Here is a 21120-nt window from a genome sequence, read left to right on the forward strand (position 1 = left end):
AGAGCAGGTCCACTGAGATGAAAAGGGATGGGAAAGGAGGAAAGGAGCACCAAGAATCATATTTACTCCTTGTGGAAAGAGCTATACTAGGGGAATACAGCAGACGCTCAATGAAAATCTGCTGTGTTTTCCTGAAAAACACATGGCTAGGTCCTCTTGACTTTACCCCAGCTGCAGACTGTACTATCTATAGCAAAACCACATGGCAGGGTGGTAGGAGTAGATCCACAGCTGCCACTTAAAGCCCAGAACTTAAACACAGAGCAACTCAGCAGCCAAGTGTTGGGATAAAACAGAAGTCGAGTTTCTGAGAAGAACACATCTTTGAAGCCAGAAATATGTAGCCGGAATTCTGAACTCACCTACACATTCACCCGATTAACCAAGAACCAAAGATGCAGCTTGATCCAGGCACCAGAAGGATGAAGGCAGTGAGCACACTTGTGACTTCACTACAACCAACAAACCACCCTCCCTTGCACTCCAGAGATGAAGAATTTATAACCAAATTTATAAGTATGGATCCTCCACTGCATTTTCTTGCTTAGTATGCTGGAATTTGCACTCCAGAAGCAAATCTCCTTTTGCAAGTTTTACGTCCACACAGGGGTCAGGGACTCCTTTCTTCTTGTCCAAATTCTGATCGGGTCTTGCCCAACAGAGCTGTGCTGGAGGGAGACACTAAGTAGGTTTGTTATTAGCTCAGTCCAGGGGAATGGCAGGCTGTCTGTGTTCATGACTGGCACTGGTGACAACTTGTATGCTCACCTCTGACCAGAGAGAAGGCTTCTACCTTTAACCAATGATGTTGGAGTTCAAATGTTGAACTGTCATTCTGTCAAAAGCAGATTTCCAATAAGCTATCCATCCCTCTTTCTCATATAAGTATGTGTGTATATACAAAGACCCTGCTACAGAAATTTACAAAGGAAGGAAAATCATGGTGATTTACCAGGTCCTTCTCTCCTTTCCACCATTCAACTCAACTCATTTCCTTGATTTGCAAATAGGGAAACAAGCCTTTCTAGCCATCGTTAACTCCTTCCACTACAAGTTATCTTCCTCTACAGATGGTATGACCCACATCCTGGTATTGGTATGTCTCTAAGACAAAGACAAAGTCATCTGTCTCAAATGTGGGGCTAGAGCAGCCAGGCTGCCTCTGTTCTTCTCATTCTTCATGGGCAAGAGTCATTTGCATGGCAGACTGGCAGATCTATAAGCAGTTAAGTCGAATGCTTGAGAACTGCTGGGATTGAAGGGGGTTGAAAGGGCACCTGATCCAACCTCAACCATCTGACCATCTGGTTGACATCAGCCTTTGCTTGAACCCTTGTGGAGATAAGTGTACATTCATTTATTTGTGCACCTCTTCCTGTATCAAAGCCTTGGCGGTGGGCAGGATGAAGGATGATTCAGTTTTCTGCATTCTGACTCCAGGGTCTTGATGTCTTTGGTATCCTTATCTGGACATCCTTGATGTCTTTGGTATCCTTTTCCTGGACAAACTACCTTCCTCTTCCTCCTTTTTCTTTTTCTTTTTTTTTTCCTCAGGAGTCATCTCCTATTTCTGCCCAAAAAATGAGTCTTGAGGTAGAAGCCTGATCCTTCTCTTCTGATAAAGATCAAAATTGTTTTCTTTCCTTCTGTATGCCTAGGGAGGGCTGGACCAGAGCCCTCTTTTGTCTTCTTGAAGGAATGGGATTTCCCATTCTGACTCTAGGACTCAGAGGTGTTTAGCCTATAATCCAGATATAGTCTTGGCTTTACTGAGAAAAGGTGGGCTCTGATTTGACTCTTCTGGTTCCCCCAGACCGTCACATGGCCTGTGGCTGCTGCCCAAGTCTCGACATACAACAGTTGTTGGCTTTGCCACATCAGCTGTCTCCTAACTGGGTCGACTTTCCCTGCTATTCCCTGCTGCTCTCAGCTCTTCTTTCCTCCTGAGCTGGGCCCCCGGGGGCTCTGGCCCTGGGCCTCCCGTCCAGTTCTTGCCCCACTCTGCAATCTGAGCTAAGCTCTGAGTTTCTTTCTTTCTTTTTTTCTGAGTTTCATCATTAACATCCTTCTCCGCTCTCACTGGTTTCCTGCCTCTGGTCTCTGACCTCAGTTCTCAGATGGAGAACTTAGGCTTGAAAACTTTATCAAGCACCTGCTGACTGCACATTGCAGGTTTAGTTATTTGTGAGGAGCCAGGGGGAGAGGGGTGCTGTCAGGAAGCCAGGTTAGGATGAAACCAGATAAGAAACCATCTTTTTCTAGAGCTGGGGCAGCCACGGTCAAGATGGTCAGCCACAGCCTGATAACTCCCTGCACACACAACCCCACTGCTCACTATTCAGGGGAAGCTCCTGCCAGAAAGGGTTCGACTGACATGTCAGAAAATAGGACAGAAGCTTAAGCAGTTTTTATTACCGCCTCCCCCGCTATCACAGCAGGTTTCCTGGTGGTACAAACATCAATATCCGTGGCCTTCATGGCAAACCCCAGGTGTGCAATCCCAGAGAGGGACCCAGCTCCAGGGCATGAAGAACACTCAGCTACTCAGCAGTCTTTCTCTACCAGTGACCTCAGGGCATGTGGAGACAGCACAGGCACCCAGAGACTCCAGCCAAGGACTGCAAGGGTGTTGTGCCTGGTCCATACCAGAGTGTCAGCCAGCTGTGTCTTTCCTAACATGGTTACAAAGCGTAAGGCCGGGACTTCCCAAGTGGGTAGCTTCTTGCGGGGAGTTCAGAGAACTTTGACCTACCTTGTCTCCTGGGATCATCACAACCACCCTATGCGGTGGGCAAGGTGGGGTGTTCTTAACCCCTCTTAAGTGACGAAGAAACCGAGGCTTAGAAAGGGAAAGGGAGAGCTCAAGGTAACAGAGTAGGGCCAGGTAGGAGGGGTGTGGACTAAACACTGGATCCCCTAACCACCTCAGTCCTCAATCCACTAAGCCATACCCAAGACTTCCAGAGGCACTGGGACAACACTGTCCCAGAAGAAAGGACTTCCCAGCAACGTCCCCACCTGGCCAAAGCAAGCGCACCGTGCAGAAGCATCTTCACACCCACCACAGACAGCTGCCCCGACCTCCTTCAGCACAGATACGGCGCAGGCCTCCTCCACTGACACTGTGCTTGCACAACACAAACCTTAGCCCTCCAACCACCAACAAGCCTTGGCAGAAGCTCAGGGGCAGGCCTGACTTCATCACGACAGCACTGAGGCCATAGAGCCAGACCCCACCTAGGCCAACCTCAGCCTCAAGCGCGCTGTCCTGCTCAGAGCACCTTCCACCTTCCTGTCTCATCAAGACCACAGTCTACCTGGGTTTGGGCTCTTTTCTGACCGTTCGTTAGAAACTTTCTGCCCCTTGTCCATCTCCAGACTCAACCTCCTTCCTTGGTTGTTGAAGTTCACATGCCAGTGAATCAGCCAGCAAAAGCTCTCAAGCAGGACCACCTTTTTCCTACTTTTCAGTGCCTAATGCCTCTCCTACCAACCTCAGGAGTTCCGTGGTGTCTACAAAATATATCCATCCTGCCATCCACACAGCACATGTTATGAGCCCAGGTTTGGAAACAGTACTCTCCTTCTGTTCCCACTTGCTGATCTCTTGGGAACTCCTATTCCAAGCATTCCAAGTATGGAAAGGTAGAGGTGTAGCTAGCTGGGCAATGAAGGTGTTTATTGTTCAGTGGGAAGGGAGGGCCAGCCGTGCAAGGAGTGGAGTCTGAGGCAAGGTGATCAAGACACCCCTGGCCTCCCATGCAAGCTCAGGCCCATCCCCTGGAAGTGAGGAAATAGCAAGGAGATTACCTCGGTTACAGATGCTGCAGAAGTTGCTGGGCCCCTCACTGTGCTTCTTCAGGTGGTCTGCCATGTACGCTGCCCGCAAGTACTTCCCACACACCTGGCAGGGCACCTTATCTTCATGACAAGCCAGGTGGGAGCGCAGCCGGTCTCGAGTGGCGAAAGAAGCATTGCAGGTCTGAGGGCAGAAAGGAAAACAGAATAAGGTGAAAACTGGCATCCCACTCCTGACTCCCCACCAAGCACACCAGGAAACAAAAAACGTTTTGGACCAACACATGGAATCCCCGTATAAAGAGAACTTTATGTGCTACCCACACTTTCTTCCCAGAATGGCAAGTAAGTTGCTCTTATTTCCCATGATGCCCCCTCATGAGACACTTGAGTTGGAATTCTTGGTTCCAAGTGGTTACTACAACATGCCCAGAACATGGTACACTAAGTTTCACACTCCTTTACAAAATAAAGATGAGGCATTCATTCATTCTTAAACATGAAGAACTGACTTTAGTTGGACAGACTATAACTGAACTTACAGAAGTAAATTGGCATATGAACAGACCAGTCTTCCTATTCTCCATCCTGGATTTTCCCTACTTTCTTTATACAAAGAATTCAATTTATCCACTTTATTCAAAAGTGACGTTAGTCTTGGCCACAGGGGAATGAAAGCGAAGGCAGGACAAAGCACAGAGATTACTCCTTGTAATATTCTTGTGAGTTTGTATTGAGAAAGCAGCCCATAAAATGATAGCACGTTAGCAATTCTGCTAACGTGAGAATTAGCAGAGAGAAAGAAGGCCACATGATTCAGAAGCATTTATGATGTCGAGCTGGGGAAGTGCTGGTAATAACAAGAATGATACCACCCCACATTGATCTAATATGCATTCTATGCCAGGCAGGCACCATGGTTAGCCTTTCAGAGACACTGATCCCATGCAATCCATCCTTATAGGAGCCCTCTGAGGCACGCTGGTTCTCACTCTCAAAGAGTGTGGCCATAGAAAGCTGTGGTATGAGCACCAAATCCTAGCCAGATCCCAGGAGCAGATGACTCAGGAGCTGTGGGTCAGCACCAGAGCCCTGGGAGGCAGCCCCAGGTCCTCAGGCATTTCCTATACCTGAGGGCTTACTTGACTCAGTCTCAGTCCCTGACCTCCCCACAACAGTCCTTCCTCATCTGGAGGTTTGCTCAGGTACTCCAGCCTTGGAGGTCACAGAATGTCAGGGAAGTCCTTGAGGGAGTTCAGTCTGGAGAGTTTAAAAACTATTTGGAGGGATCCCTGGGTGGTGCAGCGGTTTGGCGCCTGCCTTTGGCCCAGGGCGCGATCCTGGAGACCCGGGATCGAATCCCACGTCAGGCTCCCGGTGCATGGAGCCTGCTTCTCCCTCTGCCTGTGTCTCTGCCTCTCTCTCTCTCTGTGACTATCATAAATAAATAAATAATTAAAAAAAAAAAAAAAAAAAAAAAAAAAAAACTATAAAAAAAAAAAAAAAAAAAAAAAAAAAAAAACTATTTGGATTCCATGGAGATGTTTCAGAGTTTCACGTTAAGTTTGATTCATTGTTCTATGTGTGTATGTGTGTGTGTTTAACTATTTTAGAACTCCCAAGAGAAAGCAACATTCACCTTCAGAGCGAATGTTAACCTACTGAAGACCCACCACCCCATTAGGTCACTAGAATGGAGCTGCTCCTGCTGTCTAACAGAAGCACTTCCTGAGATCCCGAGACCTCGAGGTAAATGTCTGAACGCCATTACCACGTACATATGTTTATCTCCTTACTGTACATGCTCAAAGTGAGAAACCAGTGTATGCGATACTGTGGAGGCCAAAGATGCTGCTGTTCCTACTCCAATCCCCAATGTCAGTGTGCATCAGGACAGGCTCTCTGGCTCTCAGTCATCGTCTCTTAAGAAATGGCTGCATATCTGAACAGAACACCTTATGCTAATGAAATACTGCCTTTATCTGTTTTACACATTGAGTTTATTCATTTGACAAATGAGGAAACTGAGTTTGGAGAATGATTTGCCTGAAGTACACGACTCAGCTGCTGGCCAGTACCCTGCTTCCCCTCCCAGCTTCCCTGAGGTATTTGTCCCTTACCACTTTATAGCCAGGCAGACAGAGGCCCAGAGGGGATACAAGATGGCTGGAATATGAACCAGCCCCTGTGCCTGTGCTCTGCCCATTTCCATACTCAGCAGGGATAGCTTCTGGTGAGGGAAGGGTACTTATACTTTCTAACACAGTGCAGGGTGGCCAGGACTCCCCAGAAAGGGAGAGGTGACAGCATTTGTGCAGAGAAACTCGAACACAGGTGACTTAGGAAACATCATAGGCACTTGGGTCTTGGGCATAGGTGGGCCCCTCCTCAGTCAGACTTCTAGACCCAATCACCGGCAAAAGTGTGTGTGGGGGATTCCATCTTCCACCCAGCCCACCTGCCTGTAAACCAGAGCAAGGGTGCCAAAAACACCCGGGGGAGAGAGGGGTACACCTGACAATTATCTGGGGATAATTTGCCAGCTTTGCCAACCAGTGACCTGAGGACCAGCCCTCCAACAATGAGAGGCAGTGTGGTCAACGCCTAAGATCTCAAAGGAACCAAACATGGACCAGGTGTAAGAAAATGTGAAAGCACACATTCAGAATTCCAACTTCTGTGGTCCCTGGGAGAGGCGCCACTAGAAGGATGTGAAAGCGACGCCTTGTTTCTCCTGCCAACCTCCTTTGGGGTCTGTCCTTTAAAGCACTGCCTGTCATACTGTGCTACCTAAAGATAATGGACAGCCAGACTTCAATTATCCACAAGTGGATTATCCATTTGAGGGATTAGCTAGGCAAAATTAAAATCTCAGACCAAGCCGACTTCCCCCACTCCCTCTTCCATTGATTATCTCTGAAGGAATGAAAGCTAACTTTACCCTGAGCAAACATAATTAGGAATGTAAGTCTGCTGCTGGGGAAAACCCCCCCACAAACACAACAAAAACTTTCACTATATTACAAAGCCAAGCTGCAGTTGGCTTCTCTGTGCCAGAAGTGACCCTTCATGGCTACAGTCCCTAGAGTTTTGGTGGGGAATTGTCAAAGTTTAAGTCCGAGTCTAGGCCTGTCAGAAGTTTAGACAACACAGAACATAGAGCTTGGTCACACAACACAGAAGAGTGGCCAAAAGAGAGAGAGATCTCAAAGAAGGGGATACCTAAAATCTATATACTGGGGCAACTCGGGAGAAAGGCGCTTCTCATCCTGGAGACAGAGAGAAGACAGTGCGACCCTGATGGGACAGGAGTGGGCCAGCATAGCATGCTCTGATCACCACTGATGTTTGGAATGGCCATCACCTCCCCCTCGGCCCTGTGCACAGACAGCCTGTTGTTGTTAGGAGCATATCTGCCAGGTCCCAGCCCAGCCACCCTGAGCTTGGGTCTCCTCTGGTCTTCCCCATTCAATACTGAGTCCCAGCCATGCTCCATTCACTCCCCTAACAGTTTCTCCCCATCCCAGAATTCCTAAAGCTTTTCCTCCCCAGGGTTAAGCAACTCAGGAATGGTGCCCAAATGGTATCAGGGCCACTAGTGCACAGCCAACCTTTGGTGGCCTTTGTGGGGGGATGGGGGTGTGGTCTTAAGCAGTCTTTTTTATAGCCCTGGAAGAGTAAAGGCAATACATGGAGGCCCAAGGCCATTGGCCTCGCTGGTCCCTTTCTTCTTGGGGCTGTCAGCTCCCTTGTTCCCAATTCAATTAATCCCTTCTCTAATGAGCTACCCCAGCCCAAACCATCCCAACTAGCCCCTGAGAAGTGAGGCCACTACAAGTAACAGGAGAGGTCTTGAGTTGCTCTAGTCTCTTGGCTTCAGGCTGAACTCCATGTGGGGGAGATGGCCCAGCCCCACTGTAGTTATTAGGCTAGCAGTGCCTGAGACATCTGAGCCAGTGAGGGGCACTCAGGCCAAGCCCTGGGGAGATGTGTGTGTCACTGCCAAGCCTGAGGCTTCATGCCCCGACACTCAGATGGTCTTTTCACTCAAGCTGGGGCACCAGTGTCCGTAACTGGCCCCTTCTGTCATCTGTGGTATTAGGAGGGGTGGAGAGGTATAGCTCGGGCCCAGCTCTTACCTAGGGAACCAACGCCCAGAGAGCTATCTCTTCACCTCTGATGCTTTCAGAATACACACCATGCAAAACTCATGCCCCTGTTGTTTAACCAAGCCCAGGCACACTGGCCAGCCAGCCCAGACAGCCCAGCATGTCTGCACCTGCTGGCTCATCCTTAGGGGAGTTCTGGCTAATGGGGCTGGAGGTAGGGGCTGCAGGTCTGTAAGTGTTGGAGGAGCAGGGCAGGAGTGGGCTCCTTACGTACACCAAGGGACAATGATGTCAGTGTTATGACAGAGATCAAAGACAAAACACACAAAGCCTCAAATGTTAGAATGAAAACTTTTATCATCACTCGTTACCCCCGTGGAGGCTGGGGGCGGGGGGGCTAAAGGGCATATCACTGGGATCTAAGGTGGGGTCTACACCTGCTTTATCAGCCCCCAAAACAATATACTCGGGTGATCCAATATAAAGCTACTGGTTAGTCTAGTTCCTGAGCAGACCTGCTAATAAACCTCAAAAACACAAAAGTCTAACTCACTAGCCAGAAATAAAAGCAGGACCTGTCTGAGTGGGAAGGGATAAGGGCAGCACACAGGTTGACCCAATCTCCTCTGGAGGGGGACTCATCCTTAGAGGAGGGAGGGGGATAGCCAAAGCCCACACCTTATGGGAGGTGATGCTAAGGGAGGGAGAAGCACGTAAGCCCGTGACTTAGTTCTTGGGAAAGCACCAACCCCTAAAATCACCCAGGCAAAGACAGATACCTAGGGGTGCCAACTGTTAAAGGGGGGAGAAAAAAGCAAGAGAACCCAGAAAGAAACCTACAGCCTGTGGGGGGACCCAGAAAGGAGCTCCTTACTACCCGTGGGGTCCCTGAGCTGGGAAAGACTACAAATCACACAGGAAGGAGCTGGGCATGGTGGGCAGGAACCATTTTGCTGGCCTCTCCCAAAAGCAGGGGTCTCAGAGCAACCGCCATTCCCGTTCCCCTCCACAGAAAACCCTCTCTGGGGAGGCCCCGGCTAGCCTACAGGCCACTGGGTAAAGGCCCGGCTGCCCTCTGAGGCAGTCCAGCCCTGCCTCAGATATCCCGGCGGGGCTGGGCAGAAGAGAGCGCTGCTGGAGTGTGCTGGGCCCAGGTTTTCGAGGGCTGGGAATGATTTTTTTAGAGAAAGGGAAAAGGCGGTGTCAGGAACCGAATGGGACGACCTCCACAAAGCAGGCTGGGCAAAGTCCCATGATGGCAGGTCGCTAGGAAGAGATTCCAGGGGCGGCAGGCCGCTGCTGCTCCCAACCCACACCTGGAAAAAGGGCAGAGAGTGCAGGTTACCCCCCTCGGCCACCGGGCTCGCCCCCACTGCCCTCTGGGCTCCTCCTACTCTGCCAGGCTGCTCAGCACACTACCTGGGAGAGTCACAATGTGCTCTGTGATAAGAGACTCAGAGACAGAAGGCAGCAAGGCACAGACGGATCCCAGCATGCCCACCCTAGGTCATCGTCCTCAGGGGAGGCCACCTGGCCTGGCTGGCTGTGAACAGCGTCCACACCTGGGCCCTGGGGGCTCGCTGCCCTACCTACAGCACGTCCGTTCCTCCCTGCAGGTCTCCCTGAACCCCTCCCTCCTTGCCACCAACAGGATAAGAGAAGCACGTTACTCTACCAGAAGCTATAACAAGCACCCCCCCTACTCTCTTCCCCTCAGATGGCGGGAACGTGGCAGGGGAGGGAAGATAGCCAAGGAGAAGATACAGGTGTTCCACACAGGAATGCTCAGTGGCCAGGAGAGGAAATTCAATTTCCTGGGTACCAGAGGGCCCCCAGATACTGTTGAAACAGACACACCAAGGGTGAGACTTTTGCCCAGCTTTCCCTGCTACACAAAGCGCTCACCAGAAGAGGAAACCACCTTCCTCTCCAGTCCTCAGAAGCCCTGGCTGCTTGCACACATGGCTCAGATGGGTTAAACAGGTGCCAGTGAACGAGACCATTCACTCTTGTCCTCCTTTGCTGTCATTCCCACTGCCACCCCTCATGCCCTGAACTCAGGGGACCCTAGAAAGTCAGCCTGCCTGGTTGACAAGGGAAAGAGCTGTTAGCTGGACCACCAGGAGCTCTTTACAAACCCTTCCCTCTCCGCAGTGGCTCCTGCAAACTGCTGGGAACCAGAAGCCAGGCCCAATGGGGAGCCAGTGCCCCCAGGACAACACTTGTGCAACGTGGCCCACCGTCCAAGGAGCTGGCAAATGCCAGGAGAGGAAAGCCAAGCAAAAGAGCGAAGACAGAGACAGGGTGGGAACCAGGACCCAGCAACCAGGAAGGAGGGGACATCAGCGGTGGGGGGGAGGGGGCCAGGGGGGAAGAACAAAGGAGGAAAGCATACGGGAGGCTGGAGGGACAGAGGGGGAGGTGTGCACAGCAGTGGTGGTCAGTTAGCGGCCCAGCACACACATCAGCTGGCTTGTGGCTGGGCTAGGAGAACAGCAGCATTCTCTTTCAGCCCATCTCGTCCCGGCCCCCGACCCCTACCTGACACTTGTGAGGCCGCTCAGAAGTGTGCACCTGCTTGATATGTCCATTCAAGTGATCAGGCCTGGAAAAGAGAACCAAGAGACACTTTAAAACAAGACCTTAAAAATGGGGCCACAAACCTGGCCAGACCCCCGACCCCTACCTACCTACACACACACACACACACACACACACACACACACACACACACACACCACCTTCCCATGGAGAGGACTCCCTCTTCCCCATCCCATCCCAACAAAGACAAAGTCACCACCCAGCTCCACAGGCCCAGGCCTCTCTGCCCTGCTTTTCTCTAGAGGGGGAAGGGAAGGGAGTATTTGTCTCTGACCTTGCCTACCCATTTCCCCCACAACCCCACCCCCAGAAGCTCAAATGATTTCTGGGACCAGGGGAGGTGGCTTTAGAATGAAACAAGGCTGCACTGCAGCCTTTCTGGAAGGGGGTATGTGTGATTCATTGTCCAGACTAAAGCCCCTTAGAAACTCAGTGTTCCCCTCCCCCAGCCTCTCCCACCAGGGCAGCCAATGAATGCCACCCGGATGGAATTCAGTCCCCGGAGGCCACGGGATAGAGCCTTAAGTCCCCAGCTGGGCTGGTAAACCAGATGCCCGCGGAGCAGGTGGGCAGGGGCTGCCTGACCGGTAAGACTGGTTCCTGGCTGGGGCCCCTCCAAGGGAGTTCTCCATCTGTAGGTTCACAGACACACACGCTCCTCAGTATCCAGGCAAGTTAAAACCAGCCTTTTATTCTGAATATTATCTTACAAGGAAAAGCAAAATAACCCTCTGCTCCCAGAGAAGTCTTCAGTTCCCTATCAGGCTCGCTAAAAAGTAACTCTAAAAACACATCCTCTCTGTCCTGAAAGCATAAAGGGCATCACTGGGTTCAGTTAGGCTCTGGAACCACCAGGTCGGAGTAGGTCAAAGATTTTGGTGCTAAGAGACTCGGTGCAGAACTCTGTGCTCCATGGTCCCAGGAGGGTGTGAGGGCCAAAGCTTGAGTCTGCCTACCCAGGACGGCTGGTGCCTGGGGAGGGGGGGGATTTAGTAGCATGGAGTATAAGGAGTCCCAGATGCACTTGTTTCACTCCCTCCCTGGGCAGCCATTCAAGCAGGGAAAGTCGCTGGAGGAAAAGCCTCCAGTCCCCAGAGGGGGCCCCACGCCTGGTGCCAGAAACACAAAGGGAGCCCAGGGAGAAGAATGGTGAGGCCCGGTGGCTGTGGCCTGAGGAATCCAGCCCCTTCCCAAAAGGCCCAAAGGAAGACAGACAGTAGGGCACGCCTAGTGCCAGAGAACTTCCCTGCAGGAAGAGAAAGCAGCTCTTGGCCACACAACCGGGGCCAAAATACTCTCCCCAAACCTGATGTGGCCCTAGAGGATCGAGTGACCCCCACAAATCCCACACCTCCCAAATCTCAGCAAGAAACTGTCCCATGAGCCAGGAAGAGAACAGGTCACGGGGTAGGGGGCACTATTCCTCACCTGGAGAAGCCTTTCCCACAGCTCTGGCAGATGTAGGGCTTGCCCACCGACCCATCGTGGGATCGCACATGGTAGGACATGCGATCTTTTCTCTTGAACCGCAGCCCACACACCGGGCAAGAATAGGGCTTCTCTCCCGAGTGGGAAAGCTTGTGCCGATTGAGATGGTACACGTCACGGAAGATCTTGCCGCAGATCTCACATGCCACCTGCTTCCTGGTCCGGCTCCTCTTTCGGGGGCCGTCGGGGTCCTCAGAGATGGGGAGCCCATTCTCACCCAGCCTGGGTGGAGGAAGGTCGATATAGCCCAGCTGGAGGCTGGTGACACCATGCTGGGCCTCATGCTGCCGGAGCCGGTTGGCATCAGTGAACACCTTCCCACACAGGCCACATGGAAGGATGCCCGCCTCCCTCAGGCCCCCTGGGGACCCGAACATTGAGTCCAGCAGGTTGGCCTTCCGTGGGCGGCCCCGGCCTCGCTTGCCAGTCAGGGGAGGGGCACTGGATGCCACATTGGGGAACGGGGAAGTCAGCAGTTGGGGGGACAGGGGTCCGGCCACCATGGGCAAGCGGTCCACCCCAGGTAACACAGGCAGGGAGGCTTGGCTCGCAATGGCTGCACCAGCAGCCCGGGCTGCCTCCTCCTCGGGCTGCATGCTGCCTGCGATGCCATTGCTGTTGGCTGCCAAGGCTGCCCCGTTGGTCATGTCCAAAGGGAAGCCCAAGTCCGAGGTCCCAGGGGGACGAAAGAGCATGATGTCTGCCCGGGCAGGGGGCACCAGGATCTGCACATTAGACTGTTTGATGACTTCCTGGCAGATCTCAATGACCGACCTCATCAGTAGGAACTTGGCAGCCGTCATGAGCTCGGGGAAGCTCTCCAGGCGAACCACGATGCGGGAAGTGTACGCGAAGTCCAGGATGTCCCCGAACACCTTGGAGCTTATGGTGTGCATCTCCAGCTCCCGGCTGCCCCCAGCCCCGCCGCCTGGGGCCGCCGCTGCGCCCCCCACGTCAGCGGGACCCCCGTCAGCAGCTCCGCCATCGCCCAACTGGGCGCTGAACACCGACTCAAAGTACTCGCTGCAGGCGGCCAGCACGGCGCGGTGCGCGGGGAAGCTCTCGTCGCCCACCCGCAGGAGCACGTCGCAGAAGCGCCCGCCGTTTTTGCGCTGCTGGTTCAGGTTGTGCAGCATCTCGGTGCTGTGCCTGCTCACCTGGTAGGTGTAGCAGCCCGATGGGCCGCAGGAAGCGTCGTTCACCCGCTCCATGGCCGCCGCCCCCTCCCCACAAACCGGGCCGCGGCGCTTGCCCGCCCCCCTCCCTTCCCCTAGGCAGCGAGAAGCCGGGCGCAGCGGACGGATCTACACTCCCCACACGTGCCGGCCCGGGGCTCTGTAGTCTCGCAGGTGCGCCGAGCGCACACGCCCCCTGCCCGGATCGGACTGTCTAGACCGCAGGGCGCACCACCTCCCACATAGCTGCCCCCACCCCTGCTGGACCGAGCGCTCCTCTCTCCTCGCCGCCTGCCCGCCTCCCCTTCTAGGTCTACCTCCGGGGGGTACGCGAGCAAAGAGGTGCGCCCCTCCCGCAAACGCGCCTGCCACCTCCCCTCCCGCCCGCCAGGCGGCGCCGGCGCGCAGCCAAAAGGGGCGCGCGCGCGCGGGGAGGAGGCGGAGGGGTCTGCCGCGCAGGCGTGCGCGCGCGCGCCGCGGCTTTCCCGGGCCCGCTGGGGGCGCGCGCTGCGTCCCCTGCAAAGCGCGAGCCGGGGCGGGGGCGCCGGAGCGGAGGAAACAAAAGGCGAAGGCGGCGGCGGCGGGGCGCGCACGGGGGCGGCAGCGCGGGCCTGGTCCCGGAGCCTGGCGGGCGGTGGCGACGGCGAACGCTGGAGCGAGCGGGCAGTGGCGGCGGCTGGGTGGGCCCTTCCCGGGGCCGGGCGAAGGCGGCGGCGGAGCGGCGGCGCTGCGGCCCCGGCCTCCGTGTGTTCGGAGCGGAGGAAAGATGGCAGCGGCTGCACTTCCTCTTGCACTTTCACCCCTGGGGGGAGGAGAAGGAGGGGGCGATACCAACAACACCCCCCCCTCTCGCTTGCAAGGAGAAAAAAAAGAAACGGCGAGCTCGGCGTGGGGGGCCCCCGGCGCCCCCGGCCCTGCACGTGCGCACCCGGATCCCTGGTCCGGGCCGCCCCGCGCTGCAAACTTTCCACTTTCTTTGTGCCGAGCGCCCCCCCCTCACCCAGCCGAGGATGCACGTCCCCCCTTCCCTATTTATACACCCCCCCCGCAGCTCCGCTCCCCCCGCTTCCTGCCCCCCCCTCCCCATTCCCCAGCTCCGCCAATGCTGGCGCAGACTGAGCCCCCGTCCGGCCCCCGCCTCCCCACCCCGCCCTCGGGGCCGGGGGCTGCAGTCTCAGCCCCCCCGGACCAATGCAAACGAAGCGCCTAGCCAGCAAACCAGCTCCCGCTGTCCCTCCCTCCCCGCCGAGAGTGGCGGCGAGCGGACGGGAGGGAGGGGTGAGGGACCGAGGGGTGCAGACCCGGGCCCCCCATCCTGTGGTGTGCACCCGTAAGTCGAGCGGGCGTCGGTTACCCTTCGGAGCCCCACTTTGATGCGCCAAATCCCCAGAAGTCGCCTGCGACCGCCTTCCCGCTCGCAGCGCCAGCGAGGGCCCGGGGTCCTGGCCGGGGGCAGGCCGAGCCTCCGGAGCTGCTGCTGCTGCACCCCTCTCACTGGCCGAACCGAGGGGGCTGCGGAGAGGAGGCCACCGTGCAGCCCTTCTCCCAGACCGCCACACGTTGAGCTTTGTGCCCCGGGGAGCGGGAAGTCACTGGCTCGGGGAAGCGACCACACAGAGGCAAGGGCGGTGGACAGGAACGGGGGGGCTCCGCGCACCCCGGCAGCGCCCAGACAGCCGGGGGTACTGGCAGGCCCGGGGAGCGCCGTAAAGCCTCCCGAGGCCGGGAGCATCCCCAGCGCCCGCAACCCGGAGAGTCGCCGAGCGCTCCAGCCGGGGCCCCGCCGGCAGGCCAGGGCGCTTTGTCCCCGGCGGGCCTGGGGATGCTGCCGCGCGCGGGTTGGATGCCGAGGTCCGCCTGCGGGGGAAGTGCTGGCGGCCGCCACCAGCCGGCTCGGCGCCCGGGGCTGCGGGCACCGCGTGCGCGGGGAGGAAGTTCCCACAGTTGCAAAGAGGGAGCAAAGTATGTGTTCCAAACTTTCCACGGTTCCAAACTGAGCGCTTCCATTAAGAGAAGCGGTGTGCGGGGAAAAGCATTCTGGGTATTAGCATGCAAATGAACGGGCCCGGCTTCCAACTCCGCTCGGGACTCCCGGCGCCGCGCGCCTCGGCTGCACCGAGCCACGCGCGCAGTGGGCGGCTTCCGGGCGGGGCGCCGGGGCGGACCCGAGTTCGAATTCGAGACCTCAGCTCCCCGGTTGTGTGTTCTGGTGGCTCCTGAAGCCTCTGTTCAGCAGAGCCCGTTCCCTAATACGTGCACTCGGGACAGCAGCACCTGTCTCAGGAAGCGATGAGGATTCAAAGGGCACTTCATTCTGTGCTGGTGGGTCTCTCTCCTTACGCACCTGCGCCCTTCCTAGGGCGTAGTAGGTGCCCAATGTCTGTTGGGAGAGAATACAGGAACGGAGGGACTTGAGGAAAGTTCCCTTTATCGGGAGCCAGGCGATCTGTGTTCTAAGCCCAGACTCGTGGTGTCACCTCAGGCTAGTGCCTTATCCTCTCCGAGCCACCCACAGCTCAGAGATTCGTGGCGGATCCCAGGAACCGCCAGTATTTGTGATCGGGAGGGCCGCAGGGAGCAGCCATAAAGCGGAAAGGGACCTACCTGATTATTGAGTGCTTATGGTGTACACTCCTCCTCTCTCTAAGGTAGATGTAAACACTCACATTCTACTGCTGAAGAAACAGGAAGATGAGTGACCCCGGGGCCACACAAATCCAACCAGTTAACCTGAGTGTGCTCTCTCCATACCAGTACCTACCCGATGAACCAGGAACTGGCTCTCATTGCACCAGGCTTCTTTTAGGAGACACTGTCCTGTGATTGACTTCATACCAGAGGGTTCACCCGAGGAAGATGGATTCACAGAGTGCTCTCAGGACCTTCTCCCACAGTGCAGTGAAGATAACAGAAGATGCATCAGCCCCATTCTGCAGATAGGAAGCCTGAGGCTCAGGGAGCTTGAGTGAGTGGCCCCGGGATCCCACCATGGAGAAGTGGCTAGAGACAGGTCTGCAGCTCAGTTCTGGCCCCAGCTTCATGTCATCTTGGCAGTATAATTGTTTGGGGGTGGCAGTGGGGCTGCTGTGATGATCTCTCAAATTCATTTCATACTCATCCTTCAGTTTTGCTCATCTCTTAGGCTCCCAAGATTCCATCCTGTAATTTCAGGTGTGCTTACAGGACACACACACCCCTTTTCTTTCTTTTCTTTTCTTTATTTTTTTCGTAATTGAGGTGAAATTCACTTTATGAAAATCTACCATTTTAGAGTGTGTAATTCAGTAGCACGTATTACATTCACAGTGTTGTACAACAATTCCTCTATCGAGTTCCAAAACATTTTCATTACTCCAAAAGAAAATTCAGGGCAGCCCGGGTGGCTCAGCGGTTTAGTGCCGCCTTCGGCCCAGGGCCTGATCCTGGAGACCTGGGATCAAGTCCCACTTCAGGCTCTCTGCATGGAGCCTGCTTCTCCTTCTGCCTGTGTCTCTGCCTCTCTCTGTGTGTGTGTCTCCATGAATAAATAAATAAAGTATTAAAAAAAAAAAGAAAATTCTGTTCCTTTAGGCAGTCCTTCCCCACTTCCGGCCCCTGTCAACCACCAAGGTGCCCCTGTCAACCATTATGTCTCTGGATTTACCTGTTGTAGATATTTAATATAAATGGAATCACAATATTTGACCTTTTGAGTCAGGCTTCTTTCACTTAGCATAATGTTTTTGAGATTCTTATTTTTTTTTAATTTATTTGTTTATTCATGAGAGACACAGCGAGAGAGAGGCAGAGACACAGGCAGAGGGAGAAGCAGGCTCCATGCAGGGAGCCTGATGTGGGAATCGATCCTGGGACTGCGGGATCGTGCCCTGAGCCAAAGGCAAATGCTTAACCACTGAGCCACCCAGGTATCCCTGTTTTTGAGATTCATCCATGTCATAGGACAACTCGGTGCTTCATAATTTTTAATGGCTGAATTCCATTATATGGATACACCATCTTTATCCATTCATCCATTGGTAGTCTTTCGGCTATTGTGAATAGTATTGCTATGAACATTTGTGTACAAGTATTTTTTTTTTAGTACCAGTTTTCAATTCTCTTGGATATTTACCTACCAATGGAAGTGCTGGACCATATGATAATTCTATGTTTAACTTTTTGAGAAGCCAAACTGTGTTCCAGGGCTATTGTACCATTTTACATTCTTACCACATACATCTTTTTTTTATATATAAATAGTTCTAGAGTTCATCAAATCTCCCATTTTATAAAGGAACATGAGGCTCAGAGAGGTTAAGTAACCTGTCCAAGGTCACACAGCAGGGTCCAGCCTAGAACCAGTCTTTCCTGAGTCCCTAGCCTTCCACCCACTAAGAACCTCCCACCTTCCTTCAAAGACCCAAACTACCAGCCTGAGGACTGACTCATTGATATATTTGATAAAGCTGTACAGTGAAGAACTGAGTTAACCGTATTTAGGAAGCTCCTTCCCTTCCCTCAGTATTTGTTGAAAGCGCCCACTGCCATGTTCCCAATTTCCAGGGAGCACCTTGAAAAGATGCAGAGCTCACAATCCCTGCATCTGCCTCCTGCTGCTGGCCGCAGCCCCTCTCCTGTTGCCATGGAAACCATGCACCTCGGTTTTGGCAGTGCACCAGCTGGACAGGGAACTGAGAGTATCCTTGTTTCCCAGGCTAAGTGGAGCTGTCAAGGTTATTCACGCACTAGATCCGTATTTATTGAGCACCTACTAAGCACCAGGTTTGGGGGTTCTTTGTTTTAGATGCTAAAGATACAGCAGTGAACCAGCCAGACTGTGGACGATGCCCCCAGGAGCTCACAGCCTGGGGGAGGAAACAGACAAAACACAAAGAAATAAAGACTTTCTGGCTCCCATCCCCAGTTCTTCAAATTCTCCTTTTTCTTTTCAAGCCCTGCTCAAATCCCACTTCCCCTGGGGCATCCTCCTCACAAGCTCAGATCCAAGTGATAGCTCCTCTCAGCTCTCCTAAAGCAGTTTTTTTTTCTGATTGCAAATGACATGTGCATTGCAGAAAAATGTAGAAAAGATATGAAAACACAAGGAAAAATAAGGATCTCCTGTAATTTTACCACTCAAGAGTTAAGCACTGTCAGGACGCTTGAGTGGCTCAGTAGCTGAGTAGAGTCTGCCTTTGGCTCAGGGTGTGATCCCAGTCCTGGGATCGAGTCCCACATCGGGCTTCTTATGAGGAGCCTGCTTCTCCCTCTGCCTGTATCTCTGCCTCTCTCTGTGTGTCTCTCATGAATAAATAAAATCTTAAAAGAGAGAGAGTTAAGCACTGTCAACATTTCCTTTTCATCTTTTCCCTTTTCTACATATGTGTAGTATTTTTAGGTTTTTAAAAATATAACTGGGTCCTATTTATAATCTTGTCTTACAATAATATGTTTTCTTTCCAATGTTTTGAAGTTCCCTGAGGGCAGGGACAGGGTGTTGATAGTCATAGAAACCACTTGTTGAGTGCTAACTGTGTCAGCTGTGGTACTGAGTAAGGTTCATTACCTAGTTTACCCTCTATAATTCTCAAAACGCCCTTCTGAGGTGCCTACTCTAGGATTCTCATTTTGCAGTTGAAGAGACTGAGGACTAGCCAGGTAAGGAAGGGAGGGGATAGCCGAAAGCATGCATGAAACAGAGAGGCCCCTGGACCTTGGTTTGCTTCTGGGACCTTCCCCCATGAACCCCTGCTGCCAGGCTTTGTTGAATGTTTGGCCATGAGCCAGGGACCCAAGGGGAGGAGATGATAGAGTAAAGCACAGGAGAGAGGCCCCGTTGTATCTGAAGGATAGCAAGAAACCACCCGACTCACCTTTATTTTTTTAAGTTTCTAATTTTTTTTTAGTGATCTCTACACCCAATGTGAGACTCGAAATCACAACCCTGACATCAAAAGCCCCACACTCTTCTAACTGGGCCAGTCAGGCACCCCCCAAGTTGCCTTCATTGGGCTTGCTTAGAAGGCACTAGGCTAACCCACCTCCTTCGTTGACTCTCTTCAATGCTCGGCTCTCTAGCTCTCTAATAGCGATAGTGACAAGATAACCCATGGTACAATCATAGTGCCTTGTGCAGGAGCAGAGCTCTGGGTTGAGAGCCAGACAGACATGGGTTCAAATTCTAGCTCTGCCTCTTGCTGACGGTGTAGCACTGGGTGAATGTATTTAGTCCCACCAGCCTTCCTCTGAGGGTAGAATGATTGCCCCCTTTTTAGAGGTAGCTGGGAAGTTAGGTGGTTCATCCAAGCCTGCACCAGCAAGGGGTACGGGCCTCCCTGACTCCTGACTCCTGACTCCAACAGCCAGGCTCTTTCCACTGAACCCTGGGCCTCTTTTCTTTCTCTTGACAATTGGGTTTCCTTTGTCACTAGAAGGAGTGTGCAATTGCAATTCATCTCCCTGCTCTGTTCTTGCTGTTGTCTTTGAGCCTCACCAAGAATCCTGTAAGAGGCACAGGCTCAGAAACTCCTACCCCCTGCCCCCACCAGGGTTATCTAGGGCCCTCTGTGCTGTGGTCTTCGGGGGTGACAGTGCTCTTGTGGGCCACAGTTTATCATCAGCAGTATTTCCTGTCTCTGTGTCACCAGCAGGACCTTAACTCTTTTTTAGTTAACCAGGAACAAGAAAGGAAAAATTCCTCAGGTGCACTTCTACATTTTCTATACTCAAATTTATGAAGATTTTCCTTTCTGTTCCTAAAGGACAGTTTAGGTGCTGCTTGTGACACAGGGCAGGAAAACATGGCTGGTGATAAACTACAGAGCACACGCACACACGCGGGTGTACACACACACACACACACACACACACAGGAAAGGCAAATGGCCAGCTGAAGAAAACTGAATATATATCACAGAGAAAGAGTTACTACCCTAAATGTCAACAGAATTCTTAAAGATGGATTTACAAAATCAAGATATTTGTTTTACTCCTTTTTAGGCATTTTTCAAAATAAATTAATTTTGAAAATTGTGAATGAACTTAAATGTCACTGACTTGTACACTTTAAAATGGTTACAATGGTGACTTTTATATGTGCATTTTACCTCAATTTAAAATTTCTTTTAAGGGATGCCTGGGTGGCTCAGCAATTGAGTGTCTGCCTTCGCCTCAGGGCCTGATCCCGGAATCTGGGATCGAGTCCCACATCGGGCTCCCGGCTCCCCACGTGGAGCCTGCTTCTCCCTCTGCGTGTGTCTCTGCCTCTCTCCCTCTGAGTGTCTCTCATGAATAAATAAATCTTTGAAAATAAAATAAAATAAAATTTCTTAAAAAAAAAAAAAAAAGAGTGCTCTAGGAGCACCTGGTAAGCATCTGCCTTCAGCTCAGATCATGGTCTCAGGGTCCTGGGATCAAGCCCCAAGTGCAGCTTTCTATGCAGGGGGGACTCTCTCCTCCCTCTCCCTCTGCCCAACCCCCTCCATTCATCCTCTCTCTTCTTTCTCTCTCAAATAAATAAGCAAAATATTTTTTAAATGCCCTAAAGGAAAAAAAAAGTGCAAAGAACACCAGCGGGCAACTCACAAAAGAGGAAATACAAACAGCCTACAAAACCTAAATTCTATTTCCAACTAATTGGTTTCTGCTTAAAGGCTGCTTCCTCAAAGAGGCCGCCCCAGACACCCTCCTACTAAGTCCTGTTAAGTTTCCAGCAGCACCCTGAGCTTCCCCAACACTGATACCACTGCTCTTTAGGGTAATAATTACCTGCTAAGTTGTGTTCTCTCCCACTGGACAGAATTTCCAAAGGCAAGTCTCCTACTGGCTTGACCCTGTGGCATCTCGGTTGCTCAGCGCAGTGCACGGCTCTCATAAATATTTGTTGAATGAACACATGAAAAATCATTTTTGGCTATCAAGTTATTAAATATTGTGTGCCCTGCTACTCTGGCTGGCAATGGCCTAGAAGG

The 21120-nt window shown here is 52.7% G+C and overlaps 1 protein-coding gene across 5 annotated transcripts in view; it reads right to left on the reverse strand.

Annotated features, from left to right (window-relative positions):
* PATZ1 (POZ/BTB and AT hook containing zinc finger 1) overlaps positions 1-13207 on the reverse strand; it is an 18765-nt gene extending 5558 nt beyond the window's left edge. For 4 of the 5 annotated variants that reach the window (XM_025985959.2, XM_025985962.2, XM_025985958.2 and 1 more), the window contains exons 1-3: positions 11937-13207; positions 10449-10512; positions 3811-3982 (exon numbers count right to left, since the gene is read on the reverse strand). In XM_025985959.2, coding sequence (XP_025841744.1) covers positions 3811-3982; positions 10449-10512; positions 11937-13207 — 1507 coding nt within the window. Of the gene's footprint in view, positions 1-3810; positions 3983-8244; positions 9224-10448; positions 10513-11936 lie in introns of those variants that run through there. The other variant, XM_025985963.2, reaches the window with a different exon arrangement.
* Between the last annotated feature and the right edge of the window lie 7913 nt (positions 13208-21120).

The sequence above is a fragment of the Vulpes vulpes genome, chromosome 10 (genome assembly GCF_048418805.1).
Source record: "Vulpes vulpes isolate BD-2025 chromosome 10, VulVul3, whole genome shotgun sequence".
Taxonomy (NCBI): Eukaryota; Metazoa; Chordata; class Mammalia; order Carnivora; family Canidae; genus Vulpes; species Vulpes vulpes.